Below are 24,420 nucleotides of genomic sequence, written 5' to 3' on the forward strand. Positions count from 1 at the left end.
CACCGGGCATCGGGGCAACGCCACAAGCTCTTGCACTGGGGTGGCGATTGGCAACGGGGTTTTGCTTCGATAAGGGGGAATTTTGCGGCACGGAGCGGGGGGAAAATCGGGGGCTTTTTTTTTTTTTTTTTTTTTGCATGGCAGCACATTTTCCGGGAGCCGGCGAAACCGGCTCGACGCCTTTTTCCTGAGTCACCGCAAGGCACCGAGGCAGCGGCGTTGGGTGCTGGGAGAGAACAGGGCGACAAATCCCTCCCGCGCCCGGCTTCGGCCGCCGTAAACCCGCAGGCGGAGACGCCCTGGCGCTCCCCACGGCCCCCCCGTCCCGGTGATGGGTGTTTGCGGCACGGCGATTGGGCCCTCGCCAGCATCTTTGCGCTCCTCTCGCCACCTTTTCTGCCCTCTGCCTTTATTTCAGACGGGACCGGGGGGGTGGGAAGCGCGTTACGGTTACGGTGAAACAAAGATCTGCCGGCGGCACCGTAAGATGCCCGTTTCCTGCTCCGAGCTCACAGGGAGGTGAGGGTCTCGGTGGGGTCCTGGGGGGGGGTTGCTGTTGGGTGGGTGTCCCGGCTCGCGTCCCGGCTGGTGTCCTGCTTCGGCATCCGGGGATAGCCTGGCTCCTGGGAGAGACAGAGAGGTGACGCCAAGTCGGCTGCGACGGAGACCTCGTGCTTCGATTAAACCGGACCCAAGAAGGACCGAGTCCATCCGGGGGGGTCGGGTCGGCGTCTCCCCCCCGCAGTGCCACTGCACCCACCTCGTTTGGGGACCCAGAGGGGGAACCGCCGTCCCTGGTGCAGCCGCTTGACGCCACGTCGAGGACCAGATCCAACCCCGTCTGCCAGCAGAGGAGCATCGCACCGGGCTGCATTTGTCCCATGGACCCCCCCGGCCCCGTGTCCCCGCATCCCCACCGGATACCCCCCAGCACGGGTTGGGTCTCCAAGCAAGCCGGGCATCCCCCTGCCATTGCGGGGCACAGATGCGGCCCCCCCACTGCAGCGTGTCCCCTCCTGGCACCAGAACTTTCTCACCTGAGTTTTGGCCACCTTTGGCTCGACGTCCATCACCTCCACGCTCTCCTCCGAGTCGCTGTGCTCACCTGCGGCTCTGGCGTGCCAGCACGGCTCCTGCCCGCCGCCTGGGGACAGACACGCCGGTGCCTCCGCCGTGGGACTGGGGGCATCGCAGGGGACGGCCGGGACTGGGGACGGTGGCTCCCCGGGACGTGTCTGACCCTCGCCGGCGGTGGCCGTGCTGTCTGGCTGATGGGGGTCCCCGGTGGCGTCCGGGGCTTCGCTCACCTCCAGCCCGGCCGTGGCTTTTTCCAGCTCTGGTGGCGCAGTGCCAGCAGCCTGGGCAATCGCCTCGGATAAAATCAGCGAAGCCAGGGAGGTGGCGATGCCTTCGGCCCCCACCTGCGCCCGGCTGGCAGCCCCCGCCGGCTCTGGACCCTGGCTTTCGGTAAGCCCCGGGCAGTCGGTGCCCGGCTCCGCAGCTGCCACCGATGTCCCCTGCTCATGGGACGGAGCTTCGGGGCCGGGGCCGGGCTCTGGGGCCTCCTCGCTGGAGACCGACGCCGTCTCCGACAGGGACCCACCGCTAGCCGGTGAAGCCGGTGGCGGGCCGGGAACGGTGGCGCCCAGCTCCCCGTTGGAGATGGTGTCGGTGGCACCGCTGCCCACCCCGGGGGACCCCACCGTCACCTCCGCTTCTGCCACGGGCTGCCAGTCCGGTGCCTTCCCTGGGCAGGGGAACATGGCCGGGGGGCTCACCGGCGAGGAGATGACCAGCGAGCGCCGGTTGCTGCATGGGGTGAAGGAGAGAGGGGATTAATCCCCCCCTCCGGCACGTCCCACGAGCATCATCCTTGGAGACGCATGGCACCGTGGCGTCACCGCTCCGGCTTGCAGGTGATGCTTCCCCATCCGGCACGATTGGCAAACGACCCCAATTAATTAATCCAGCACCAGCAAAGCGCCCTCAACCCGGCGTCAGGAGATGCTCGTCTGTCCCGGGACTATAGGACTGGGGGCTGCATCACCCATCTGCTTTTTGGGGGGGGGGGGGCGCGACTTGGCCATTTGAAGCCCCCCCACCCCACCGGAGCTCGTCCCCTCGTTTACCTGGGGACGCCTTTAATGATGAAGACTTTGCTGGAGTGCTGCTTGTCCAGTTTGCTCATCACCTCGTAGAGGTCGTGGTTGAGCTGCGAGGAGGGGAGGGGGGCAGAAAAACACATCAGAGGGCCCCCCCCGGCACCACCCATCACCCGGCGGCACCACGAGCATCCTCGAGCTGCTCTAAATTATTAAACGAAACGAAGAGCAGCGGGACTCGGGGCGAGCGGCCGGCACCAGCGTAGCCGGAGCACCCGGCGACGGCTACGAGAGCGCTGGGGGGAGCGAGGGGAGAGGTGTTTTGGGGTGCCGCCTGGCCCCCCACCTTGCTCATCTCCTTGTAGAAGACGTCCCGGAGGTTGGAGATGTTCTGGAAGATGGTCACGTAGCAGGCGATGCGGCTGCGGGAGGGAAAACACGGTGGGAAGAAGGGGGGGGGTTTGGGGTGCCGACCCGTTTCCTGGGTGCTGAGCACCCAGCCGGTGAGCACCCATCCTCCGGGGTCCCCGTGGAGGTGGGGAACGGCGAATAAACCCTCGGGGGGAGGACACAGCGGGACTGGACATTTGTCCCTGGGGCCACGGTGCTGCCACCTCCCGACTGTCACAGCCGCCAGTGGCCAATGTCCCTCGGGGCCATCGCCCTGTCACCCCCCACGGCCTTTCGGGAGAAAACCCCACTTCTTCCCCGCCACGGTGGGGGGGAACTGCACCCACCCGTCAGCCCCACACCCAGCCCACGTCCCGGGGCTCAGCGGCCGGTTTTTGGGGACCTCGTGGTCAGACGGTGCTTTTCCGAGGGGACCCATGGGGGGTTGGGGGGGGCTGCCTTTGCCTCCCCTCTTGCAAACGGGGGGGGCTGCGGATGCCATTGGCATTGGGGCAGGACCACTCCCCAGGGCCACGTGCCTGTCCCAGCACTGCAATGTCCCCCAGCCCCTGTGACACCCCCAGATCTGCAATATCCCCCAGCCCCTTTGATGTCCCCCCAGCCCTGTGTTGTCCCCCAGCCCTGCGTTGCCCCCCAGCCCTGCGATGTCCCCCAGCCCTGTGTTTTCCCCCAGCCCTGCGATGTCCCCCAGCCGCGTGATGTCCCCCAGCCCCACAATGTCCCCCAGCCCCATGAGGTCCCCCAGCCCTGCGTTGTCCCCCAGCCCTGCGATGTCCCCCAGCCCTGCGACGTCCCCCAGCTCTGCAATGTCCCCCAGCCCCATGATGTCCCCCAGCCCTGCAATGTCCCCCAGCCCTGCGACGTCCCCCAGCTCTGCAATGTCCCCCAGCCCCATGATGTCCCCCAGCCCTGCGATGTCCCCCAGTCCTGCGATGTTCCCCAGCCCCTTTGATGTCCCCCAGCCCTGCATTGTCCCCCAGCCCTGCGATGTCCCCCAGCCCCGTGATGTCCCCCAGCCCTGTGTGTCCCCCAGCCCTGTGTTTTCCCCCAGCCCTGCGACGTCCCCCAGCTCTGCAATGTCCCCCAGCCCTGCGACGTCCCCCAGCTCTGCAATGTCCCCCAGCCCCATGATGTCCCCCAGCCCCATGATGTCCCCCAGCCCCGTGATGTCCCCCAGCCCCACAATGTCCCCCAGCCCCATGATGTCCCCCAGCCCCGTGATGTCCCCCAGCCCCATGATGTCCCCCAGCCCTGTGTTTTCCCCCAGCCCTGCGATGTCCCCCAGCCGCGTGATGTCCCCCAGCCCCACAATGTCCCCCAGCCCATGAGGTCCCCCAGCCCTGCGTTGTCCCCCAGCCCTGCGTTGTCCCCCAGCCCTGCGATGTCCCCCAGCCCTGCGACGTCCCCCAGCTCTGCAATGTCCCCCAGCCCCATGATGTCCCCCAGCCCTGCGATGTCCCCCAGTCCTGCGATGTTCCCCAGCCCCTTTGATGTCCCCCAGCCCTGCATTGTCCCCCAGCCCTGTGATGTCCCCCAGCCCCGTGATGTCCCCCAGCCCTGTGTGTCCCCCAGCCCTGTGTTGTCCCCCAGCCCTGCGACGTCCCCCAGCTCTGCAATGTCCCCCAGCCCCATGATGTCCCCCAGCCCCATGATGTCCCCCAGCCCCGTGATGTCCCCCAGCCCCACAATGTCCCCCAGCCCCATGATGTCCCCCAGCCCCGTGATGTCCCCCAGCCCCATTATGTCCCCCAGCCCTGTGTTGTCCCCCAGCCCTGCGATGTCCCCCAGCCCCATGATGTCCCCCAGCCCCATGATGTCCCCCAGCCCTGCGATGTCCCCCAGCCCCGTGATGTCCCCCAGCCCTGTGTTTTCCCCCAGCTCTGCGACGTCCCCCAGCTCTGCAATGACCCCCAGCCCCGTGATGTCCCCCAGCACCTGCATTGTCCCCCAGCTCCACAATGTCCCCCAGCCCTGCGTTGTCCCCCAGCCCTGCAATGTCCCCCAGCCCTGCGATGTCCCCCAGCCCCATGATGTCCCCCAGACTCATGATGTCCCCCAGCCTCGTGATGTCCCCCAGCCCCGCAATGTCCCCCAGCCCCATGATGTCCCCCAGCCCTACGACGTCCCCCAGCTCTGCAATGTCCCCCAGCCCCTGCAACACCCCCAGTACCTGTCATACAGAACTGGCAGCTCCTCCCGAAGGTCCCTATTCAGGTCTTCAAACACCGCTTGGGCTTTATTAAACTCCTCCTCGGCCTGTGGGGAGGGAAGGGGGGGCCATGGCTTTCCCGGCACGGCCGGGGCATGGGGGGCTGTGCCAGGTGGGGGTCCCGTGGGAGGCTCAACCTTGGCGATTTTTGCCTCGTCCTTCTTCTTGGCGTTTTGCAGAGCTTCCAGATGATGCCGGGCGCTGTCGTAGTCTACCAGCTTACGGCCCCGCTTGGCGATGCGCTCCTGCGTGGGGGGCAAGGTAAGCCAGGATCCGTCCCCCCGTTCCCCCCCGACACCGCGCACGGGCGGTACCTTAAAGTCCCCAAACTGAGCCAGGTAGTTCTCCATCAGCCGCAGGGCTTGGTCGGCCAGCTTCGTCTCGTAGTCATCCCACAGGAGGTCGTTGCTCTGTGGGGTGGAAAAAGGGGGGACGGGGTATAACGCCCGGTTTCCCACCCCAACCTCCCCTCCGGCCGTACGTGCTGGGCTCCATCCCCAGGGACCCCCCCAGCTCAGCTCGCCGCCCCCCCCGATGCTCGAAGGGGACCCTTGGGGACAGCCGGGGCACGTCATGGGGCTCACATCTGCGATGGCTTTCAGCTCCTTGTGACCGTCCCAGTCCGTGCTGTAAATCTCCTGCAGCGTTTCGGCCACTTTCCGGGAGCTCTCGTGCATCACTGCGGCCCGGCCAGGGGACGCAAAAATAGTATTTATTATTACTTGTTATATATTATTATATATTATTTATTATTATTTATCCTTATTTATTATTATTTATTATTATTTATTATCCCAGGTAAGAAAATGTGGCGATGTTCAACCCCCTCCCAGCTCCTCCGTGGTGCCCACAGGGTTTTCCCGGCGTATTTACGGGAACAGGGTGCTGTACCTTTCACCGCGCCAAGGAAAGCCTTGAGGTCTTTGTAGAGTTTATTGCCTTCGTTCTGCAAAACAACGCGGCACGGGGACAGGTCAGGGCCGTCCCCGAGGGCTCACGGTGATTTCCATGAGGCCGGCGGGGCCAAGGGATGGTGTAGGGGTGGCTCTGTCCCCCCACTTCCCCGCTCCCCAGTGCGACCTGCTGCAGCTGGAAGTTGTACGCGCTTTGCTCGAACTGCTCGTCTTTGGTTTCCACCGTTTTGCCCAATTTCTGCAAAACCTGGGATGGAGAGAGATGGAGACATGGGGAAAGCCGTCAGCCCCGAGCTCGGCGCTGCCCACCGGGCTCTACCTCCCGGCGGGGAGCGGGGTCGGCCCCGGTGAAAGCCCCTCTCAGTGGGATGCTGAGGATCCGGCGGAGCCAACGCTGAGCAAGGCTTTGGATGGGGGATGCAAAATTTCGGCGCATCCCTTGGTGCTTTTATTTTTTGGAGGAAAACGGTGACTTTTTGGGTGCTAACCCATCACCCTACCCTATAAAACCCTATAGGTGCCATCCTATGTACCCCAAAACATCCGTGCACATGACTATGGGTGCCGGCAAAACCCTGGGTGCTGCCTCGCTGGGCACCGGTGACACCGTGCCGAGGATGAGGATGGTCTGCATCCAAAGGCTGCCCCCGGAGCCACCATCGCAGGAGTGCGGCGAGGCCGGGGCCGTACAGGAGGGAACTTTGGGGTGACCAGGAAGAGGTTGACCCCCCCGGGAAGCATCCGGAGTCTGGCCCGGGCTGATACAGCCACGGCGGTGCTGAATTTAGCACCGAGCCCCAGCCAGGAAACCCGGCACCGTGTGGGTTTGGTGGTGGTGGGGCTTCGAATCGCCCCTAAAATGGGAGTTGTCACCTGCTTTTTTGGGGAGAGAAAAGGAAAGAGACGGCCCTGAACCGTCCCAAAACAGCCAAGAATTGCCCCGTTTCTGCCTGCTTCCGGAGCCCTTCCCCCTCGCTTCCTGTGTGGCCGGTGTGGGCTACGGCCAGCGTTCCTGGGACCATCCCCACACCGGGTCCCGCTGGGGACCGTCACCTCCGGCCAGCCCTGAGGGACCCCGTGCCGGAAACGCACGGTGCCCCCGTAACCTCCGGAAGGCATTTTGGGTGGAAAAATCCCACTTCTAGAGAACCCAGTGGCTGCCCAAGCAGCCTGGGGGTCTTTGGGGAGATGCCACCAAGCCCAAAGCCTTTGAGCAACGATGACGTTGACCCAGAAGTGCCCTGCCACGGGTGCCGAGCGGTGCCCGTCGTGCCACCCCCTCAGCGCCGCAGTGGAAAAAAATTAGAGTAACCTAAAAGAAGGGATTTGGGGGCTGGGCATCGCGGGCAGGCGTCGCGGCGTACCTTCTCCTGCGCCCGGCTGAACCGTTTCTGGACCTGCTTGGCGAAGAGCCCGGCTCCCCCGCTCTTGCCCTCTGCCATGGCTGCAGCTCAGTTCCTGCTCGCAGCCGCGCGCTGCGGTTTGATGTTTGTTACGGAGGAAGTTCGAGCCGAGGCAGCTGCCGGCATCCGCCGAGCACCCGGGCACCCCACACCGCGCTCCCCCCCGGAAAGGCTCCCCCGTGCACCCAGTGACATGGGTGGGCCAAATGGGTGATGAGGAACCTGCACCCGCCTCTTAATTCTTCCACAGGCGTCTGGTTTGGGGGCTAAGTTTGGCTTTTGGTGCAATTTTGGTGCTGGTTTTTTATCCCCGTGCCAGGCGGGGTTGTGGCACAGTTGGGGACGCAGCGGTGGGGTGAGGCAGTAACAGCCACCAAATCCAACAACACTCGTTGCAAAGGAGGTCAGTTATGGAAGAGAAATGGAGCTAGCGGCAGGGAAAAATCCCGACTGGATCCCCCTGTATCCCCCCTGCATCCCCAAGGAGCTGTGTCGCTGCCCACAGAGGGGAGTTGCAGGATTTTCCCCTTTCCCATTATCCCAAGGACTTTCTGGCCGCCCCGAGTGCGGGGCTGGTTGCTTTTCCCCACGGCTCTTTCCTAAGAAGCGAGGAAGAGGAGGGACGCAGCCGAAGGGATGCTCTGGAATATGGGAGGGGAAAAGGCTTGGAGGAGAAAGGGTTGCCGGGCTGCGGGGCAAAGCATCCACCAACGCGCCGGAGAGAGGAACAGATTTTTATTGACACCGGCTGCAGGTTTTGTACCCCTCCGACCGAAACGTGGGGGAAGATGATGTCCATCACCCGAGCTGGGGACCGGGCTCTTCTCCTGCCACCGCTCAGTTCTGGGCCATCACCTGGAAGGAGAAGAAAGGCAACGGTTGAGCTGAGCAGGGATAGAGCCGGTGCATTGGTGCAATGACAGCACCAGGTCTCAGCCCCCGGCCGCCCGAGCCCCGCCGTCGCCTTACGCTCGCCATCCAGGAGATGTAGGCAGAGACGCGGGTAAAGACAGTGGGTTTGCGCTCGATGTTGCAGCCCAGACCGGAGACGAAGCTGGTGACACCGTGGACCTGGTACTGCCCGTTCACCGCGCAGTGGAGGGGACCGCCCGAATCACCCTGATGGACCGAGGAACCCGTATGAGATGGGAGGAATGGAGATGCTGGCAGGATGCCGAGGGGCAAAGCGAGATGCCGAGGGGTAAAGCGGGATGCCGGGGCTGTACCTGGCAGCCGGAGCGTAAGCCGTCGCCACCGGCGCAGACCATGGTGGTCTTGACGGAGGAGCCCCAGTAAGCGGAGCTGGAGCAGATCTGGTGGTCCACCACGGGCAGGTACGCCTGCAGCAGGACGCTGGAGAGCTGCCCGTTGGCTGCACGCAACCGAGCGCCGGTTAAGGCCATGCTGGCAAAGACCTGCGAGACTCGGCAAACTGCCCCCCGCCAAAGCAGAGCCCGTAGCCACCACCGAGCCCCTTTTCCCGCATATAATCCCCCCCCAAACCTCGGCACGACCCCACCCCACATTGGGCACCTCCATGCCCAGAGCGAAGCCCTGTGTGATGCCTCCTGGGACTTCAAAGGGCTTAAAAATATCATTCAGTTCCCCACGTTTCCCATGGTTTTTGGGTGATTTAGGGTCCGGGTGACCTGTCGGCACTCACTGCGGGTGAGACCCCAGCCCGTGATGTAGCAGGGGTAGTTATTGGACAGGATAGACCCCTCCTGGGGCAGGACCGCCAGCTGCACGTAGCTGTTCAGGGTGGCGTAGCTGGACAGGCGGATCAGGGCGATGTCGAAGCTGGCGAGAGGAGGGAGAGGATGTTGCAAGGACCCCCCCACATTCCCAGCGATGCTCCCCCCGAATCCCCCTCCCCACGTGCGTTACCCCCCGGCGATGTTGTTGCTGTTCCAGTAGGGATGGATGATGATCTTGCTCACGCCGAAGACCTGCTCGCTGCCGTCGTTCGCGTAGAGGTTGTGCTCACCGGCCACGACACGGAAATTCATGTTACTGCCGGGAAGGTGAAAAATCACAGGATCAGGCGATAAATTACTATCATTTTAACTGTGAGCTGGTACGGAAAGGATCAGTGCGAGGAGAAGATGCTCCCAGAGACGGTCCCTATAATCCCTTAATGGAGGACCAGCAAAGACCTTAAAGGACCGTTGCTCTCTGGGTTGGGGCAGCCAAAATTTCTCCTTGGAGAGGTTTTTGGTGGAAAACGGCTTTTCCACCAGAGGAAGGTGGGGTTCCCGCTCACCGATCCACGCAATGGGCTGCTGTCATCACCCAGTTTCTCTGGATGAGGGACCCGCCGCAGGTGTGATGCCAGCTGCCGCCGGAGTAATACTGGAGGGAGATCTGGGGAGGGAGGGATGCGAGACATGAGAGGGTCTCACCGCGTGGTCCCAGGGGGACGAGACCCCCACGGGATTTGCTGGCTGACCCCGGCAGGGACCCACCTGGGAGGGCCAGGCGTGCGAGCGTGCCTCGGTCCCACCGACCACCCGTTCCACCCCATTGAGATCCTGCTCAGAGCAGCGTCCTGTGGGAGAGAAGATGACAGGGAGGGGGAGTGAATCGCAACCGGGGGGTCATCACCAGCTAACGAGGGTGATGGCTTCCAACGGAGGACGCACCGCAGAGGGCGAGGGCGGCGAGGAGCACGAGCTGCAGCATCATCCTGGACCACAGCGACGCTTCGTCTGCGGCGGGGGCTGCACCGCCGGCAGTTTTAAAGGGGACAGAGAAGGAGGGACGGGAAGAAAACCAGGTGACACGGCCCTATCGAGTGGCCTTGGTCCCTCTTCCAAAACACACACGGCCCCGAAGGTCGGGGACGAAATCCCTGGGTGCACCCCGAGCCTCCCTCGGCTTTGGACAGGCAGCTCAAATCCCCGGGGGGATGATGCCCCGCTCTTGCATCTTCCTCTTCTGCACATCTCGAGCAACATTGTCATGAGTTTCTCCCGGTCTCAAGCCCTGCGGATGCCCCAGCTGTGGCTTTCGCATCACATTTATCCCTGGGATGCCTCCAAGAGTTTGATCCGAGACATGAACGGTGCCCCCATTGCCGCCGGGATGGGGAAATCGAGGCAAACACAGGGCAAGACCTTCACCCCCTCCAAAAAAACCCACCCCACCCAGGACAGCCAGCACTGGAGCCGGGACCAGACACGACCTCCCTGGGGCATTATTTTGAGGTTAAATGAAACACGAACATGGTTTGTAATAAAAACCTGATTTCTGGCCAAAACAGTTTTATTTTTCCCCCTTTTAAAAAGAAATTAAGGCCGTTCCGGGGCGGGGGTGGGGTGGGGGGGTGAACCTGCGGCAGCGAGGTTTTCGCTCCGCTCACGGAGCGGCCGCTGGAAAACAGCATTTGTGATAATGGTGATTATCGGTTCACCCAGTTCAAAAAAAAAAAAAAGGAAAGAAAAACCCCACCTGCCGTATTTCTGCTCTTATCTCGAAGGAAAACATGAGATTTCGTGGGGAAAATGGTCTCCAAATAATCACTGATTTGTTTTATCAGCACAGAAGGGAACACAGCGAGGGACAGCAGCGAAGCCTCCGCCCCGGCACAGGGAGAACCCAACCCAAATTTGAACCACCCCAAATGTAATAGGTCATTGCAAAAGTGGCTTTAAACCCACTTTTAGGCTGCAAAAGGGAGTTTCCAGGGCAAGAAGAGGGAGGGAAATTAAATCAGAGGAGGGGTGGGAGCTCAGAGGAAGCCGGAGATGGGATGTCCGTAAAATAAATCATCTCTTTATTCGAGGTCGTGTATCCAAAGACAGGTTCTCCCACCCCCGCGCCACTTCCAGGAGGGGTTTTCCCCCCCACACTATAAATGGAATGGCAACGAAAGCGGCAGCTACAGTAGCCGGGCTTGAAGAAAACCAGGGGAGCGAGGAGATCCCGCGCCCGGGCGCTGGCGAGAGCCTCTCCGGGAGGAAGCCGCGGTGCGTTCGAGCTGTGCCATCCGAGGAAAAACCCTTCTCCAGATCAGCATGAGGATGAGCAGAATCGCATCCAGGAATCATCATCATATAATAATAATAATTAAAAAAATAATCTAACTTCCCCCCCAAACCAAGCCTGTTATCAAGGCAGACAGCTCAACTTCTCCCATCCTGACAGCGGCGATGCGCGACGCTTCCAGTGCCGCGGTCGGCGAGGGCCCGATCCTGGCAGCGCCGGGGGGGATTCCCTCGCCCGCACAGGACCACGAGAAACCACAACCCACCCTCCTGCGGGATGAGCCACACGGCCGGTCGCCGTCCTCCTCCTCGCTGGCAGGAGCTTCCCACCCGGCTTTCACGTGCCGGGCGGCCGCACGTTTTTAAATGCCCGATAGGAATTTAAGAGTCTCTGGCTGGAGCCGGGGAGGGGAAGGATGAGCAGCAGCCGGCTATCGAAGAGCATCCTCGGGCATCTCGACGACTGCCGGGTTTTGGGCTCTGTGGGGTACCGCCAGCCGAGCGCGTCTCCCCGGGCTTCCCCGCTCCAAAGGCACGGGACTGAGTTCAAGGCAACCATGGAATGCAGCATATTTAAGGCTTTTGCTTCTTAAATAAAAAAAAGGAGGAAGTTTTTTTGGATTCTGGTTTCCTGAGCGCGGCTGGGGACGATCAGGGGTTCAGGCGACTTTGCTCCCCGCCTAGGTGAAGGACCAGCGCTGGTGGGGGTCCGCTACGTTGCAGGGAACCATCGCCGGGTGCTTCCCTCGTGCCGTCAAGCACGTACCGGTGGCCGGGTTTTTAATCAGCCAGTCCTGTCGCAAAAATAAAAAAAGACGGCATCAGCTCAGCGATGCCGGTGGGATGAAGAAAGGATGCGGCCGAGGGGAAGCGGCAGAGAAGCATCATCATGGCGGGGATGGTGCCGCCATCCCCTTGGGTGACTCGCGGGATGGAGAAGCATCTCCTCACCTGCGCCAGGTCCCACTCCTCGCTGGCTGGCACCCGCCCGGGCTTCCCTCGGTACTGGCAGTCGCCCAGCTGGGCCGAGCCCGAGCCCAAGCCCGCCCGCAAGCAGAGCTCCTTCCCGATGTTGTGCCGCAGCTCCCGCTGGCTCGTGTACTCAAAATACTGGGGGGCAAGACCAGAGAGGGGACGTCACGCTGCTGCGCCCCGAGAAAGTAACCCCCAGGGGAAAAAACAGGGGGGGCTGCAGGAGGGGGAAACGCCGGGGGTTGATGGGCGCCCACCTGGTTGCCCCCCATCCCGTGGCAGGGGTACATGATGAGTGGTTTCCCACCGTGGTTGTTCTCACCGACATCCAGGCAGCTCTTGGTGCCCTCGTTTTTTATCTGTAGGAGGCAAAAAAAAGGGGTAGGAGGGTGAGCCGGGCTCCCACATCCCGGGGTAGGGACCCGCCTTGGGTTTGGGCTTTGCAGGGCACTTAATTATCGCCGTACAAACACGATCCCGGTACTAGGTGCCGTGTCCGGGTCCCTTGTCCTTTCCAGGACGCAAGGAACACCCGCACCAATGCGTCCGTCCCACCGAGTCAAAGGTGAGAGCCGCCCGGGATGAGGTTTCAGGAAACAGAGGTGAATTAAAACCTGGACAGGAGCCAGCGCCCGGCCCTCGTCGCATCCAACGGCTGCTTTCACATCGCCCCGGCCGAGGAGGATCGGACTTAGACCCCAACACCCAGCTCGGAGGAAAGGGGCTATTTTTGGCAGCTCCATCCTCGGGGTTGGAGCTGGCGCTCCGCATCCTGCCCGTCCCCAGCTCGGTTTTTCAAGTCCGCCCTGTGCATGCCAACGCCTGCCCAGTGTTCATGCAAGCTTTCAGCTTTTTCGCCCAATTTAACCCAATGCCACGTCCCTGTGGGTCCCCCACCCCGTAACTGGCCCCAAACCAGCTCTGCCGGATTCCAGCCCTTTTGCCGTCAGCCAGAGCCCGAACCGGCCCCGGTGACGGACGCGGCTGCACCAAAACCCCTCCAGCACGCTGGTTTAAATGCAAAACCCCCAAACCCAACCTTCTGGGGACTTCACTGCCGTGGCTATTTCTAGCCAAGGACTGAGCCCAGTGGGATGCTCCGGGCACCCCTGGACTTACCGCACCGTAAAAAGTTGGAGTCAGGTCGGGAACGAACATCTCCGGGTAGACAGTCTGGAGGTACCAGGTGAAGTTCTTGCAGTGGAGCTGCTCCCTCAGCTTGCGCCGGTCTGTAATGTCACCATACGTCTTCTATCGACAAAGTCACGTGAGAAAATTAACCTAACCTCTGAAGCCAGCAAGGAAAAAAAACCAAAAAGCCCTCCCGAGCCGGGGCTCAGAGCCGAGGGGCCCTCCCGGCTTTGGCGTCGTCCGTCACGGCATGCCCAGGACTGAGAGCGGTGGTGGGGTCTTGCAAGACGTTCCCGGTCCCTGGCAGGTACTCTCAGGCTCCGGCCGCTCACCGAGAGGGTTGGGACATTTTGGCATCACAGCACAACGTTTTGGTGTTGTAAAAAAATTAAATTAAAAAAAAAAAATTAAAAAAAATCATGTTTTTCTACTAGAAAACATTATGGCCAAATAGAAAATGTAAAAAAATCACTTTTTGGCTACATCTTTCCACCGGCATTTGCTTCCCCACCTCCAGGCTGAGCCCACCTCCTCCCTCTGCTCAGGCCTGAGCTCCCAGCAGGATCAGCCCCACCCCGGAGAACTGGAAGCCCGCCGGCGTGCCTGGTACCTCTCTGGCCATCTGAGCGGCTTGCTGGTTCCTCCTGTAGAAGATCTCCTTGTAGTCGTCCATCCAGACCTCGGCCAGGCGGACCTGGTTCCTGGAGATGACCTGGGTGCCCTTGGGGAAGGTGTGGGGGCTCTTGGAGCGGAAGACGTGACCCACGACGGAGCAAGGGATGATCTCGACTTGACCCCCACACTGCCAGACCTGTGGGGAGGCAACGCCTGAGACATGGGGGGATCCAACCCCCCCACCCCGTGCCCCCCAACAAGGGGCATCCCTGAAGGCGCCCTTTGAAGACGGTACCGACCCATCCTTACCCTGAAGGACATTTCCACGTTCTCGCCCCCCCAGATCTCCATCTGATCGTCGTAGGAGCCGATGTGCTCGAAGTAGGACCTGGAGATGGCGAAGAGGCCACCGGCGAAGGTCGGGGACCTACGGGCGAGGGAGAAGGGGGGCAAAATAGGGTTAAAATAAAAATAGAAAAGCAGAAGTCTGAATTTTGGGGACATCATGGCCCTCACGGTGGGTGTGAGCACTTTGCAGCTGTGTCCCCCCCCCATCTCCCTGTCCCATCCAGCTGTGCCCCAGATGTGGTGGCTTTGGCGGAGGGGCCGGTGGCGGCGGTGGCAGCGTGACACCGAGGGGCCTCGCCGCCAGCTCTCGGCTCAAAGCAAAAGGGGGATATTGTTACCGAAAACCTATCGCCGAAAAGAAGGGGGGAGATTAGAGCGCAGCGGCTGGCGCCCCATTCACTCCTCCGGCTTCTCTAATCTTTTCCATCTGATCTTTAGAAGAGGCTGGAACAGAAACTTGCTTTTATTCAGGAAAAATAAAAAAAAAAAAAAAAGGATTCGCTGAGCCGCCACGTTCCTGCCGAGCGGAGATGAGACGCCGCCGGGAGCCAAACTGCCGGCTTGCGGTAAAAGGGACCTTTATTGGGACGGGGACGTCTCCCGGGTGACCTCTGCACAAAGCCAGCCCTGCTGCCGGCCAGGGGACGGGATGCAGACGGGGCCAGGCAGGGTGTCCGGTATCTCCCGGTGGGAGCACCCGGCTTATCGTGGGGCACCGAGGGAGATGTGCGGCAGGAAAATCCATTCAGGGTTTCTCTGTATTAAAATAAGGGGGTAAAATAGGGGGTTTTGGTACAGTCCGACCCGCAGGTGACATGATGTTGCTGCTGTGCCAGCCTGTGCCCGGGTATCAAAGAACAAGATGATACAAGACAGCAATTAACTCCTTAACGAGAGACTTTGCAGGAGCGGAGAGATGGCTGGAGGCAATTCAAAGGTGTTTTTGCAAAAGGTCCTTTATGGCTCCACCTTCACCAGACCCCAGGGGAGGTTTCTCCTCTGCCAGCCCCCCGGCTCTGACTGTGCCTGAGCATCCTCTCCTGGGATCCCTCAAGCCGAGCATCCCACAAGGGAAGCTCCGCCGGGAAGGGACAGCATCGCCCACCCAGAGGCACCAAAACCAACAGGGAAAGCCCCCAATTTGTTGAAAAAAGGAACAAAAACGACCAGAGGAAGGGGCACAGGGCACCCAGCTCTTTGTCACCCCTGGCCGTGCCTCCCTAAGCACCCCGCAGCAGCCACGCACGCTCAGCCCGTTCTTTTTGCAGCCTTTGGGTCTGGACACGGCGTTCCCAGGGCTTATCCAACCTTTGCTACCAGCACGCCAGCTCCAAAGGGGATAAAAATCCGCCCCCCTGCGATGGCTTACTTGATGGGGAAGGTCTCATCCTTCCTCCGCTGCCTCTCCCGGGGCGGGACGACCTCCCAGCCGAAAGTCAGGCTCCAGTCGAAGTTGCCCCGGCTGTGCTGTTTGCCGTTCTGGACGGGCTTGGAGAACTCGAAGGTGTTGAGATCGATGGTGGCGATGTCAGGGCTTACGACGGCTGTGGGCTCTTCGGCGATGCGGGATAAGAGGGGCTCCAGCCAGCCGTGAAAACACTCACCTGGGACGCGGGGAAGGGTTAAGCATTGAGTGGAGACAACTTCACCCCACCCCAGCCCCCTGGGGACCCCTGGGAGGTGGTGGGTGCTCACAGTGGGCATCCAGGAAGGTCAGGACCTCCCCGCTGGCCACGCTGGCCCCCAGCAGCCGCGCCGTGATCAGCCCTTTCCGCTCCTCCTGCCGCACGACTCGCACGATCTGGAGCTGCTCCACGTAGCGATCCAGCTCGTCCTTCAGGTAGTCTGGTGGGGGGAAAAAGAGCAACTGGCTCCATCGGAGCGGGGAGGTGCCAGTCCCTGCATCCCACCAGCTCACCCATCCCTGCCCCTTGCAGGAGCTCCCACTCAGACGCCGCACCCGCGTTCAGATCCGGGGACACATGGAGCCTCCTTTCCCCAAAATCCAAGTGTTTTTTGGCTAAAAAAAAGGGGGTTTTGCAAAGGAGCCGGCCACCTGCCCTGCCTATTCCCCCACTAGAGAGGGATCAGGGGAACAACGGGGTGAGAAGGTCTCGTGCCCTGCGGTTGAAGCATCACCGGGACCGAGCGGATGAGCTGTCACCGAGGGAAGGGACAGCGGACAAGGTGTCACCGAGGGAAGTTGGGATTTCCCTCCTTCCTTGGCAGACACAGCCAAGCCAAAAGCTGGGAATGGCCAAGCGAGAGCTGGGATGTTCGGAGACCCGTCCTTGGAAGGGACCCTAAGTCTCACGAGCATCCGACCTGTGTCCCCACTGCAGCGGGAGCCAAGCTCACGGGCGATAAAGCCCTGCACCGCCCCGAGGTTTTTGCTCCCAGGGAGCCCGTGCAGAGGCCGCGGGCGGAAAGTCCGCTCCTCTCCAGCGCCCTGATGCTGAACCACATCGTTAATTTGCTCTGGGTGCAGCTAATGAGGATTGCAGCCTGGCGAGCAAGCCTGCCGGCGGACGGGGTATTTGCAGGATGCGGGAGGAGTCCCCGTTTTTTTCTCCAGGGCTGGGTTAACAGCAGCGCCGGAGAAGGGAAAAACCCTGACAGCGCTCCTGGGCGGATGCGAAACTAGGTGGAAGAACTGTCGGATGCATCCCGGGCTGCTCGGAGACTCGGCATGAGCCACTTCTCCTCTGAGTGGCTCAGAACCGCTGCTCCGGGGATGGAGATACGCTCGGCATCTCCCCGCATCCCGCCACGGCTCCCGCATCCCGCCATGGCTCCCGCATCCCACCACGGCTCCCACCCACCATCCGTGCTGGCATCGTCCACCAAGATGATCTCCTTCAGCAGGAGGGCCGGGGAGGTGTGCAGGACGCTGTACACCGTCCGCAGCAGCGTCGACCAAGCTTCGTTATGGAAGACGATGACGACGCTGGTGGTGGGCAGGGGGGGGCACCGCTTGAATTTCTGGTCGATGCACCTCCGAGAGAGAAGAGCAGCGGTCTAAGCAAGACGGGGGGAGCAGGACAGAAACAAAACACCCCTCGTCCCCCCCAAACCCCACGGCAGGAGAGCAGCTCCCAGCCCCGGCGGCTCTCAGCTCGTCACCACTTTGATTTCAATTGATTTCTACCTCTCCCCCCCGCCGCCGGTCGAGTGAATCACATTCCTGCCACCCGCCCGGCCCCGGTGTCCCCCCCCATTGTCACCGCTACACCTGCTAAGCATGGATAATCGCCTGCCGGCGTAGGGGGGGGGACAGTTTCCACGCCAGGGCTGGGCTTCTACCTCCTATTCAAGCCTTTTTTCCCCACCCCAAAATCCCCCCCATGCCTTCCCCAGCCCACCCTCCCCGAGCAGGCAGGGGTTTGGGGGGGGGCATGCTTTAATCCGGCAGTCCACAGCCGGAGGGCAGGCGAGGAAATCTCTTGAGTTTATGCCGCTTCCTTCACCCCCCCCTCCCCAACCCCAGCGGGGTCTGAGGCTGTTCCACTTGGCTAAGAAAAGAAAAAGTCCGATTACTGGAGCCGGCTGAAATAAAAGAGGGAGGGGAGGGAAAGGGGGGGGAGATGCCGGAGCCACCCAGCCGTGAGCAGGTACGCGGAGACACAAAGAGCGGCCGCTGGCTTTTGCCCATTGCCGTTAAAAACAACCCCAAGAGGAGAAAAATTGGGGAAAAAAATAATAATAAATATATGTAATTTTTCAGCCCTCCCTCCGTTCGATCCTCTGCCAACGCTCGGTGACATCCCATCCCCAATCCGCATTTATTTCCCCTTAAATTTCCCCGTCGAGGGAGCAAGCGGACCCGTGGGGCTCTTTGGGCGACGGCTCTTACTCCGGCGGGCGGCTGTCGGGTCCCAGCGCTCGCTGGAGGGAGATGCGGTCGCTGGCGAAGGCGTTGAAGCAATGCTTCTCGTAACCTCGCTCCTTCTCCTTCGTCTCCTCGGGCGTCCATTGATCCTTCTTGAAGGCTTTGCCATCGGCTCCGGGGCTGGCGGGGTCTTGGGGGGGTCTCTCCATCAGCGGCCGGAGCTCCGCCGCCGTGTAGACGCCGGGGAGGCAGGAGCGAGCGCCGGACGGCGGTTCCTCCTGCCGAACCGGAGCGCCGATCTGCAGCTTCGGCATCGAGTCTCGGATGTTGTTGACCGCTCCCAGCATCAGGTCGAGGACTTGGTCCTTCCCCTGGACGATGTTCTTCAACCAGGGTTCCTCGCTCGGGTCCTTGTTCCCCACGTCCTTCTGCAGGATGAAGACGAAGATGACGAAGACGGCGCCCACCAAAGCCACCTTCAAGGGGCTGTAGCGTCTCCGGAAGAGCCTCATTTTTTTTTTTCCTTTGCCCCGGGTGGTTTCCGGAGGGTCCTCCCTGCGGGGATGGGTGTTTCAGGGGCGTGGAGTCTCGGGGTGCTTCATGGCGATCTGCTCTGCTCCACTAACCTGGGGAGAAGGAGAAACACCCGCAGGTTAATTCACAGAGTGGATGCACTTTGGGTGCATCCCCTTGTTGTAATATATCATCAACATTATGTTAATATCAAAGTTCATTCCCTGCTACGGAGCAAGCGAGACCCCCGCAATCCTCTCCCCCCGGCCCGTAAATCCGCACTGAAAATAAAACACCAGGCGAAAGCGAGGTTCGAAAGATGCTGCGAGGTGAGCTGGATCCGGCCACCACGAGAGCGGGACGTCCCCAGCAGTTTCTCCTGCGGCCGAGCCAGCTGCTGCAGCGTATCCCCCCGCAACCTCCCCGTGCACGCCGGGAGCCGCGTAACGAGGCGAAAATAAAGCCGCAAAATTTGCCGAAATATTTTTGGCTGCCAGGAAAAAGCCTTTCCCCGGGTATTTTTCCTGCCTGCAGCGTCGCCGGGAAGGAAAACACGTGCAAGACCCCACGGTGCTTCGGTTTCGGCTGAACTGGAGCAGCAGATTCGGTGTCCGGTGCCCTGCCCGGTGAAGCGGCCACCGAGAGCTCAGCACCGACTGCAAATCCTCCGCCGGGACCTGGAGACCGGCTGAGCTTTCCCACCGCGAGCAAACCTCCCGCGGCTGCTCTTTGTGAGCTGCTGCCGCCGGAGCATGGACAAGCTCCGCGGGAGCCATTCACCGGCATCTCCTCCTCCTCCACTTCGGGGTCCCCCCCCTCCTTTATTTCTTTTTTCCTTTTCTTTTTATTGCCTTGGAAATGGTACGGCCCCGGAGCGGAGAAGGGCACCTGCCAGCAACTTCAAGGGCGAGGAAGCTTTGGCTTGTAAAGGAGGAGGGACGAGGCGGTCCCCGGGGTCACCGCTTTCAGCTCCGCGGGGATCAAAGCCGGCGGCCGGACCACGCTTCACTGCCAAGGCCGCCCGTCCGCGAGTCCGGGAAAAAAAGCAGGATTAAGGAAAAAAAAAAAAATCCACCCCAATTTCTGCTCGTATCTAAGGAAAGATGCTCCCCCCCCCAGTCACGCCCCTGAGCCCCGATGCTTTCATTGCACGGTGCAAACCACTGCCGTGCAAGGAGGCGAGCAGTGAGGAACAACCCATTTTGGGGAGGAAAACCCCATTTCCACTATCTCCGCATCCCTCCAAGAGTCTCTCTCCTGCCACGTTGCTATGACCACGTTAACGAAGCGCACTCGTTAGTGGCGCGATGCTAATAAACCCCAGGGCAGCACTCGGGCACGCAGGGAGAGAGCCCGGGCTTGTGCACAGCAGCGGCGCTGCAGCTCTTGGGGGGGCTCTGACCCCGAACCCCCTCCCCATCCGCTGCCCAAAAAGGGCTAAAAAGCAAAATAAAAAATCCCAAATATCCCCGCAAAAAAAGTGCTGGGGGGGGATTTTGCAACGAGCTTGTGCTCTCCGCTACCAGCCCGGCAAACCCACGGGTCGATGCTGCTCCGTCCCATCCAGCCCATCCCGAAAATCCCATGTCGGGATGGGGCTCGCCCCACACCCAGGAAAACCAATGCCAAAATTACCCGGTGGAGCCCATCCGGTTCAGATGAGGGAAAAAGGAGTTTTGGTGGGAATTTGGTGGCAGTCGGAGCATCCTCCGCGGCGCGGGAGGGAGGAATAGCAGGGAGAGGCGGAAATCAAAGAACGGTCCCCCGGGATGGGGGAAAAATAAAGGGGAAAATAAATAAAATAAAAGCAAATTAACACCGCCACGACACCGGGAGCAAACAGGGCGGCTGCGGTCGACGTGGCCGTGTGCTCCACGTGGCAGTGAGCCAGCGGCCACGGTCGCGACGTCGGAAGCGGTCGGGATTGGAAAAAGCCAACAGCGGGAAGCGAGGTGCAATCCTGCACCGCTCCGCTGCCGGCTGGGATAGGGCAAAAGCCAGTTTCGTTACTGGCAGTGCCGAAAAATGGTTGGCGCTGCCGGTGAGATTCGGCTCCTCGTGCCGGAGCGTCGTGGCACGGCACCGGTTTTAGGCACCGGTGATGCCGGGGGGTGTGAGGGGAGGGTGGGTGCTCCCCGGTGCGAAGAGGGGGGGTCCCACGGGGCTCCCGCCGTCGAGCCGCCGGCCTCGCCCCGCTTGGGATGAGCCCTCGGGGTCCTGGACCCACTCCCGGTGATGGGGGTCGGGACCCCCGGGATGGGCTGGATGGCGGCTCTGCCGCGCCGGGACACCCCGTGGGGGGGAAAGGGGGCCCGATCCTGCTCACCGCGGAGCCACGCAGCACCGGGGACCCTCCGGGCTGTCCCGGGGGGCTCCATCCCGGGCCTCCCTTCTCGGGGGGGGGGGGGGGTCCACTCCGGGAGACCCTTCCCCGGGGGGGACACCGTCCCGGGACTCCCCGCCCCCCCCCCCGGGGAGGGGCTCCGCACCGGGACCCCTCCCTCCCGCGGGAGCGGGGGGGGGGACTCCGCACCGAGCCCCCCCCGGCTCCCCTTTCCCCCGGGGGACTCCGTCCACGGACCCCCCCGGCTCCTTCCCCGAGGGGGCTCCGCACCGGCACCCCCCGGCTCCCCCTTCCCCGGGGTGGGGCTCCGCACCGGGGCCCCCCCGGGCCCCTTCCCCCCGGGAGGCGGCGGGGCTCCGTACCGCTGACTCCCCCCCAGCCCCGGACCCCCTTTCCCCCGGAGTGAGGGGCTCCGCACCGCCCCCCCCCCCCCCCCCGACCCTCCTCCCCGGGAGGTGCGGCTGCGTACCGGCCACCCCTTCCGCGGGGGGCTCCGCTCCGCTCCCTTCCCCAGACCGCACGGGCTCTGCGGCCGGACCGGGGCCGGGGCCGGCGCCCGGAGCCCTCCCTGCCCGCCCGCCGTCGGGGAGCACCCCGCCCGCGCCCCCCGCTCACCCGGACCGGCGCGGCGGCGGCGGCGGCGGCGGCGGGGCCGCGGGTACCGGCGGGGCGGGGCGGGGCGGGGCGGGGCTGGCGCGCGAGCGGGGCGGGGCCGCTGCCACCACCTGCCGCCGCCCCGGGGTACAGGTGCACAGGGCGGCGGCGCCACGGTCCTAGCGCCGACGGCCGGGCGAGAGACGGCGCGGTCCTAGCGCCGACTGACGCCCCTTCCCCCCCTCCCCGCGCCGCGACGGCCTCCCGGCGGCGATGGCGGCCTGACACCGGGGTACCGGCGGGGACGGGGGTCTATAGGGGCCGTATGGGTTTGGAGCGGCGGGTACCCTGAGTGGCAGAGGCCTATAAGGGCTATAGGGGCCTGACACCAGGCTACCGGAGGGGACGGGGGTCTACAGAGGCCATAGGGGGCACAAGGCCCTGGCAGTGGGGGTGCTGGGAGCCTCAGGGGCCTATAGGGGCCATAGGGGCTACAGGGCCTGACAGTGGGAGTGGTGGGAGCCTCAGGGGCCTATAGGGGCCATAGGGGCCTGACCCCAGGTGTGCTGGGGACCGGTGAAGGCCTGGCACTGGGTGTGCTGCCAGGAGCTATAGGTCCTATACTGCCCGACTGCCGGGCAGCGGGAGAGAGGCACTGACACGGTGCGAATGCCCTTCCTACCCGCGCTTGTTCCTTGGTTCGTGCCATGTTTGTTGTTATTATTCTTATTTATTAATTATTCCACGGGCGCTGCAGAGCCTCCTGAGCTTCCCAGCTTGGAGGCAGCAGTTCCCTGCGGCTGGGAGTTTATTTACCGTCAGTTTTACCAGGATGCAATAATCACCGGTAATATTTTTTGTGAGCACACCGGTCGCTATAAATAGACTATCAACACGGGAACTTGCTAATTATTCCCTAACCGCTGTGTCATCCCTCATTAGCCTGTCTCTTCCTGTCGACCTGCCGTTTGCACCAGCTTGCTGCTCTCCACCGGCGCCCCAAGCCCGCGCTGAGGGACGGGGCCGTGATCCCCCCAGTATGCAACGAGGCAGCAGCCCCAAACGGTGAGTCCCCCGCTCCGAGCACCCCGTTTCCCGCCTCCTCAAGATCCGTGTTTAACACTAGATGGTGGTGTCTTCATAAAGCTTCGGCCTGAGGATCAGCAGCTGTTAGTCACAGCACGAAAACTCCCCGGAAAAGCCAGGTGAGATATTGGTGGTGTGAAAGAGCCGCTCAAAACCCCTTCAGGGACGATGTGACAGGTACGAGCCCCTCAGCCGGCGATTCTTGCATTTGCAAGGAAGGGTGCGAGCAGCCCCCAAACGCCCTGTGCACCCCAGGAGAGGCTGCGGTCGAGACGCGCAGGAGGGCGACGGGGAAAACCCCAGCGGCTTCCCCGGGATCCCGCAGGGACGAGCCCCGGCTGGATTTTAATCACGCAGCTGAGGATTTTGCCTTCGCTCCTGCGCTATACGGAGGATTCGGGGGATTTGACCTGAGGCAGAGTGAGTATTAATTTGGATTATTGGGATATTAGCTTGAATATTAGCTGCCTTACAGGGCATAAGTCGGGCAGGGCTCCGAGGCACTACAGATGCATAAATACCCGGCAGCCTCCATGTCAAAGCACTAACGAGTCGCTAGGGAAAAGCAGGGGGAAACTGAGTCACAGAAAAGGCACCTGCCTCACCCAGCGCGGCGCAGAGAGGAGCCGACACTCACCTGCCATGAGGCCACCCTTGGCCTTCATCATTGTCTCCTGTGCTTTTCAGAGCTAAATTTAAACCTGGGTTTGTGCAGCGGCTGCCTGTAACTCACTGCCGCTTTGCTTCCTGCCTCGCCGCTGTGCAGAGGTTTCGCTCTTAGCACAAAAACTGAAGGGGAATTTCCCTACCCCAAAGTTTGCTGCTGCTGAACTTTTTTTCAGCTGCGACTTGCCGAACCCGCCATCGCACCTCAGCCCCCACGGCCGGGGGAAGAAAGGCCCCCCACCAGAGTAAGTGCACTTCTGGGGAAAATGCAGCTTTTTTAGCTTCACGGGGTCCACGCCGGGCTGTGTCGTGGGGGACGGGGTGGGGACGGGCTTTTCACTGCGTTAAACCAGCCCCGTTCCCCGTCACTGAGGGAGAACACGGCTGAAGGCAGGTCCTGCCCCTCCAAGTCCCTGGGTGAACCCCGAGCGTCTGATTTCCCCAGGATTTTTGGGTTCTCAGATTGCTTCCTTTAATTGCGATTTGTGAAATGCTTTTCAGGTTATGCAGGAGATTAGAATCTCCTGGTGCACCGTCCTCCTAGTGTCACAAAGTAATTTGGGGGAAACGAAGAAGCAGTTAACGACTGAAAAAACCAGCAGGGATCGTACAAAATCAATTCAGGTTTGCTTGGGAACGACAGCTCCTAATCACACAGTTCTTAATAATTAATTGGCATAGTTATATGTAACTCTCAGACAAAATATACCCTCTTAATCTTTAATTTGATATGTTAGCTATGGAGGCAGCTGCTTTGGAGCGTGCAGAATGCTTAACCTTGGTTTTTAAGAATCAGTGGGACCCAAACAGCCGAAAATACAATGCAGTTACCATCACGGCTTGTTTGTGGTGTGAGACGCGCAGAAATACCCTGCACTGGAAGCGAACCTTACCATTTTGTCTGCAGTTTTCCTAGCGCCGGGTGCATTTCCTTCGGGCCGGTCGGGATTTCTGCCCTTCACCCCTACCGGGGAATCCACGTCGCCCCGAGCGTCAGAGGAGGCTCCATCAAACCGATCAGCTGAGCCCCTAATTACAGAGCCGGAGCTTAAATTTGCAGTGCTGAGCAGCAGCGAACCTGGAAAATATGACAGGAAGCAAAGCTGATTTGCATATTTATGCTAATCGAGATTACACGAATCTTTCAAATTAAACCGTACTTTGCAGATGGCTTGCAGATTTGTGCGGGGCTTTGGTTTTATTTATTATCTTTCAGACTGGTAATAATTGGTGCAATATGGTAAAACTGGAAAGTCTAATCCACAATACAGCTGTTAAAGCAAGGAGAAATGTGTTG

The 24,420-nt window shown here is 61.4% G+C and overlaps 3 protein-coding genes across 3 annotated transcripts; all 3 read right to left on the bottom strand.

The window, feature by feature from the left end:
- Positions 1-509: 509 nt before the first annotated feature.
- Positions 510-7,078, bottom strand: BIN2 (bridging integrator 2). Its single transcript, XM_059832603.1, has 11 exons — positions 7,001-7,078; positions 5,803-5,883; positions 5,614-5,668; positions 5,307-5,401; positions 5,037-5,132; positions 4,860-4,967; positions 4,684-4,769; positions 2,449-2,524; positions 2,130-2,212; positions 1,038-1,809; positions 510-623 (listed from the first exon to the last, which is right to left on the bottom strand). The coding sequence occupies exons 1-11, from the start codon at positions 7,076-7,078 to the stop codon at positions 510-512; spliced, it is 1,644 nt and encodes a 547-aa protein (XP_059688586.1).
- Positions 7,079-7,876: 798 nt separating this feature from the next.
- CELA1 (chymotrypsin like elastase 1) lies at positions 7,877-9,721 on the bottom strand. The gene is made up of 8 exons (XM_059832604.1): positions 9,682-9,721; positions 9,505-9,587; positions 9,303-9,403; positions 8,927-9,052; positions 8,703-8,839; positions 8,266-8,411; positions 8,009-8,158; positions 7,877-7,894 (listed from the first exon to the last, which is right to left on the bottom strand). The coding sequence occupies exons 1-8, from the start codon at positions 9,719-9,721 to the stop codon at positions 7,877-7,879; spliced, it is 801 nt and encodes a 266-aa protein (XP_059688587.1).
- Positions 9,722-11,705: 1,984 nt separating this feature from the next.
- Positions 11,706-18,432, bottom strand: GALNT6 (polypeptide N-acetylgalactosaminyltransferase 6). Its single transcript, XM_059832587.1, has 10 exons — positions 17,945-18,432; positions 16,914-17,086; positions 15,787-15,936; positions 15,461-15,695; positions 14,053-14,170; positions 13,739-13,939; positions 13,117-13,248; positions 12,255-12,356; positions 11,977-12,135; positions 11,706-11,819 (listed from the first exon to the last, which is right to left on the bottom strand). The coding sequence occupies exons 1-10, from the start codon at positions 18,430-18,432 to the stop codon at positions 11,706-11,708; spliced, it is 1,872 nt and encodes a 623-aa protein (XP_059688570.1).
- Between the last annotated feature and the right edge of the window lie 5,988 nt (positions 18,433-24,420).

The sequence above is a fragment of the Gavia stellata genome, chromosome 35, assembly GCF_030936135.1.
Source record: "Gavia stellata isolate bGavSte3 chromosome 35, bGavSte3.hap2, whole genome shotgun sequence".
Lineage (NCBI taxonomy): Eukaryota > Metazoa > Chordata > Aves > Gaviiformes > Gaviidae > Gavia > Gavia stellata.

Coding starts and splice junctions, on each gene's coding strand:
- CELA1 (XM_059832604.1), bottom strand. CDS start 9,721: ATGCTGCAGCTCGTGCTCCTCGCCGCCCTCGCCCTCTGCG. Junction 9,588..9,681: donor CGCCGCCCTCGCCCTCTGCG/GTGCGTCCTCCG, acceptor TCTCTCCCACAG/GACGCTGCTCTGAGCAGGAT. Junction 9,404..9,504: donor CGCACGCCTGGCCCTCCCAG/GTGGGTCCCTGC, acceptor CTCCCTCCCCAG/ATCTCCCTCCAGTATTACTC.
- BIN2 (XM_059832603.1), bottom strand. CDS start 7,078: ATGGCAGAGGGCAAGAGCGGGGGAGCCGGGCTCTTCGCCAAGCAGGTC. Junction 5,402..5,613: donor TTTCCTTGGCGCGGTGAAAG/GTACAGCACCCT, acceptor GCCGGGCCGCAG/TGATGCACGAGAGCTCCCGG. Junction 4,770..4,859: donor ACGAGGCAAAAATCGCCAAG/GTTGAGCCTCCC, acceptor CCCTCCCCACAG/GCCGAGGAGGAGTTTAATAA.
- GALNT6 (XM_059832587.1), bottom strand. CDS start 18,432: ATGAGGCTCTTCCGGAGACGCTACAGCCCCTTGAAGGTGGCTTTGGTG. Junction 17,087..17,944: donor CCCGACAGCCGCCCGCCGGA/GTAAGAGCCGTC, acceptor TCTCTCTCGGAG/GTGCATCGACCAGAAATTCA. Junction 13,249..13,738: donor CCGCTCAGATGGCCAGAGAG/GTACCAGGCACG, acceptor CTTTGTCGATAG/AAGACGTATGGTGACATTAC.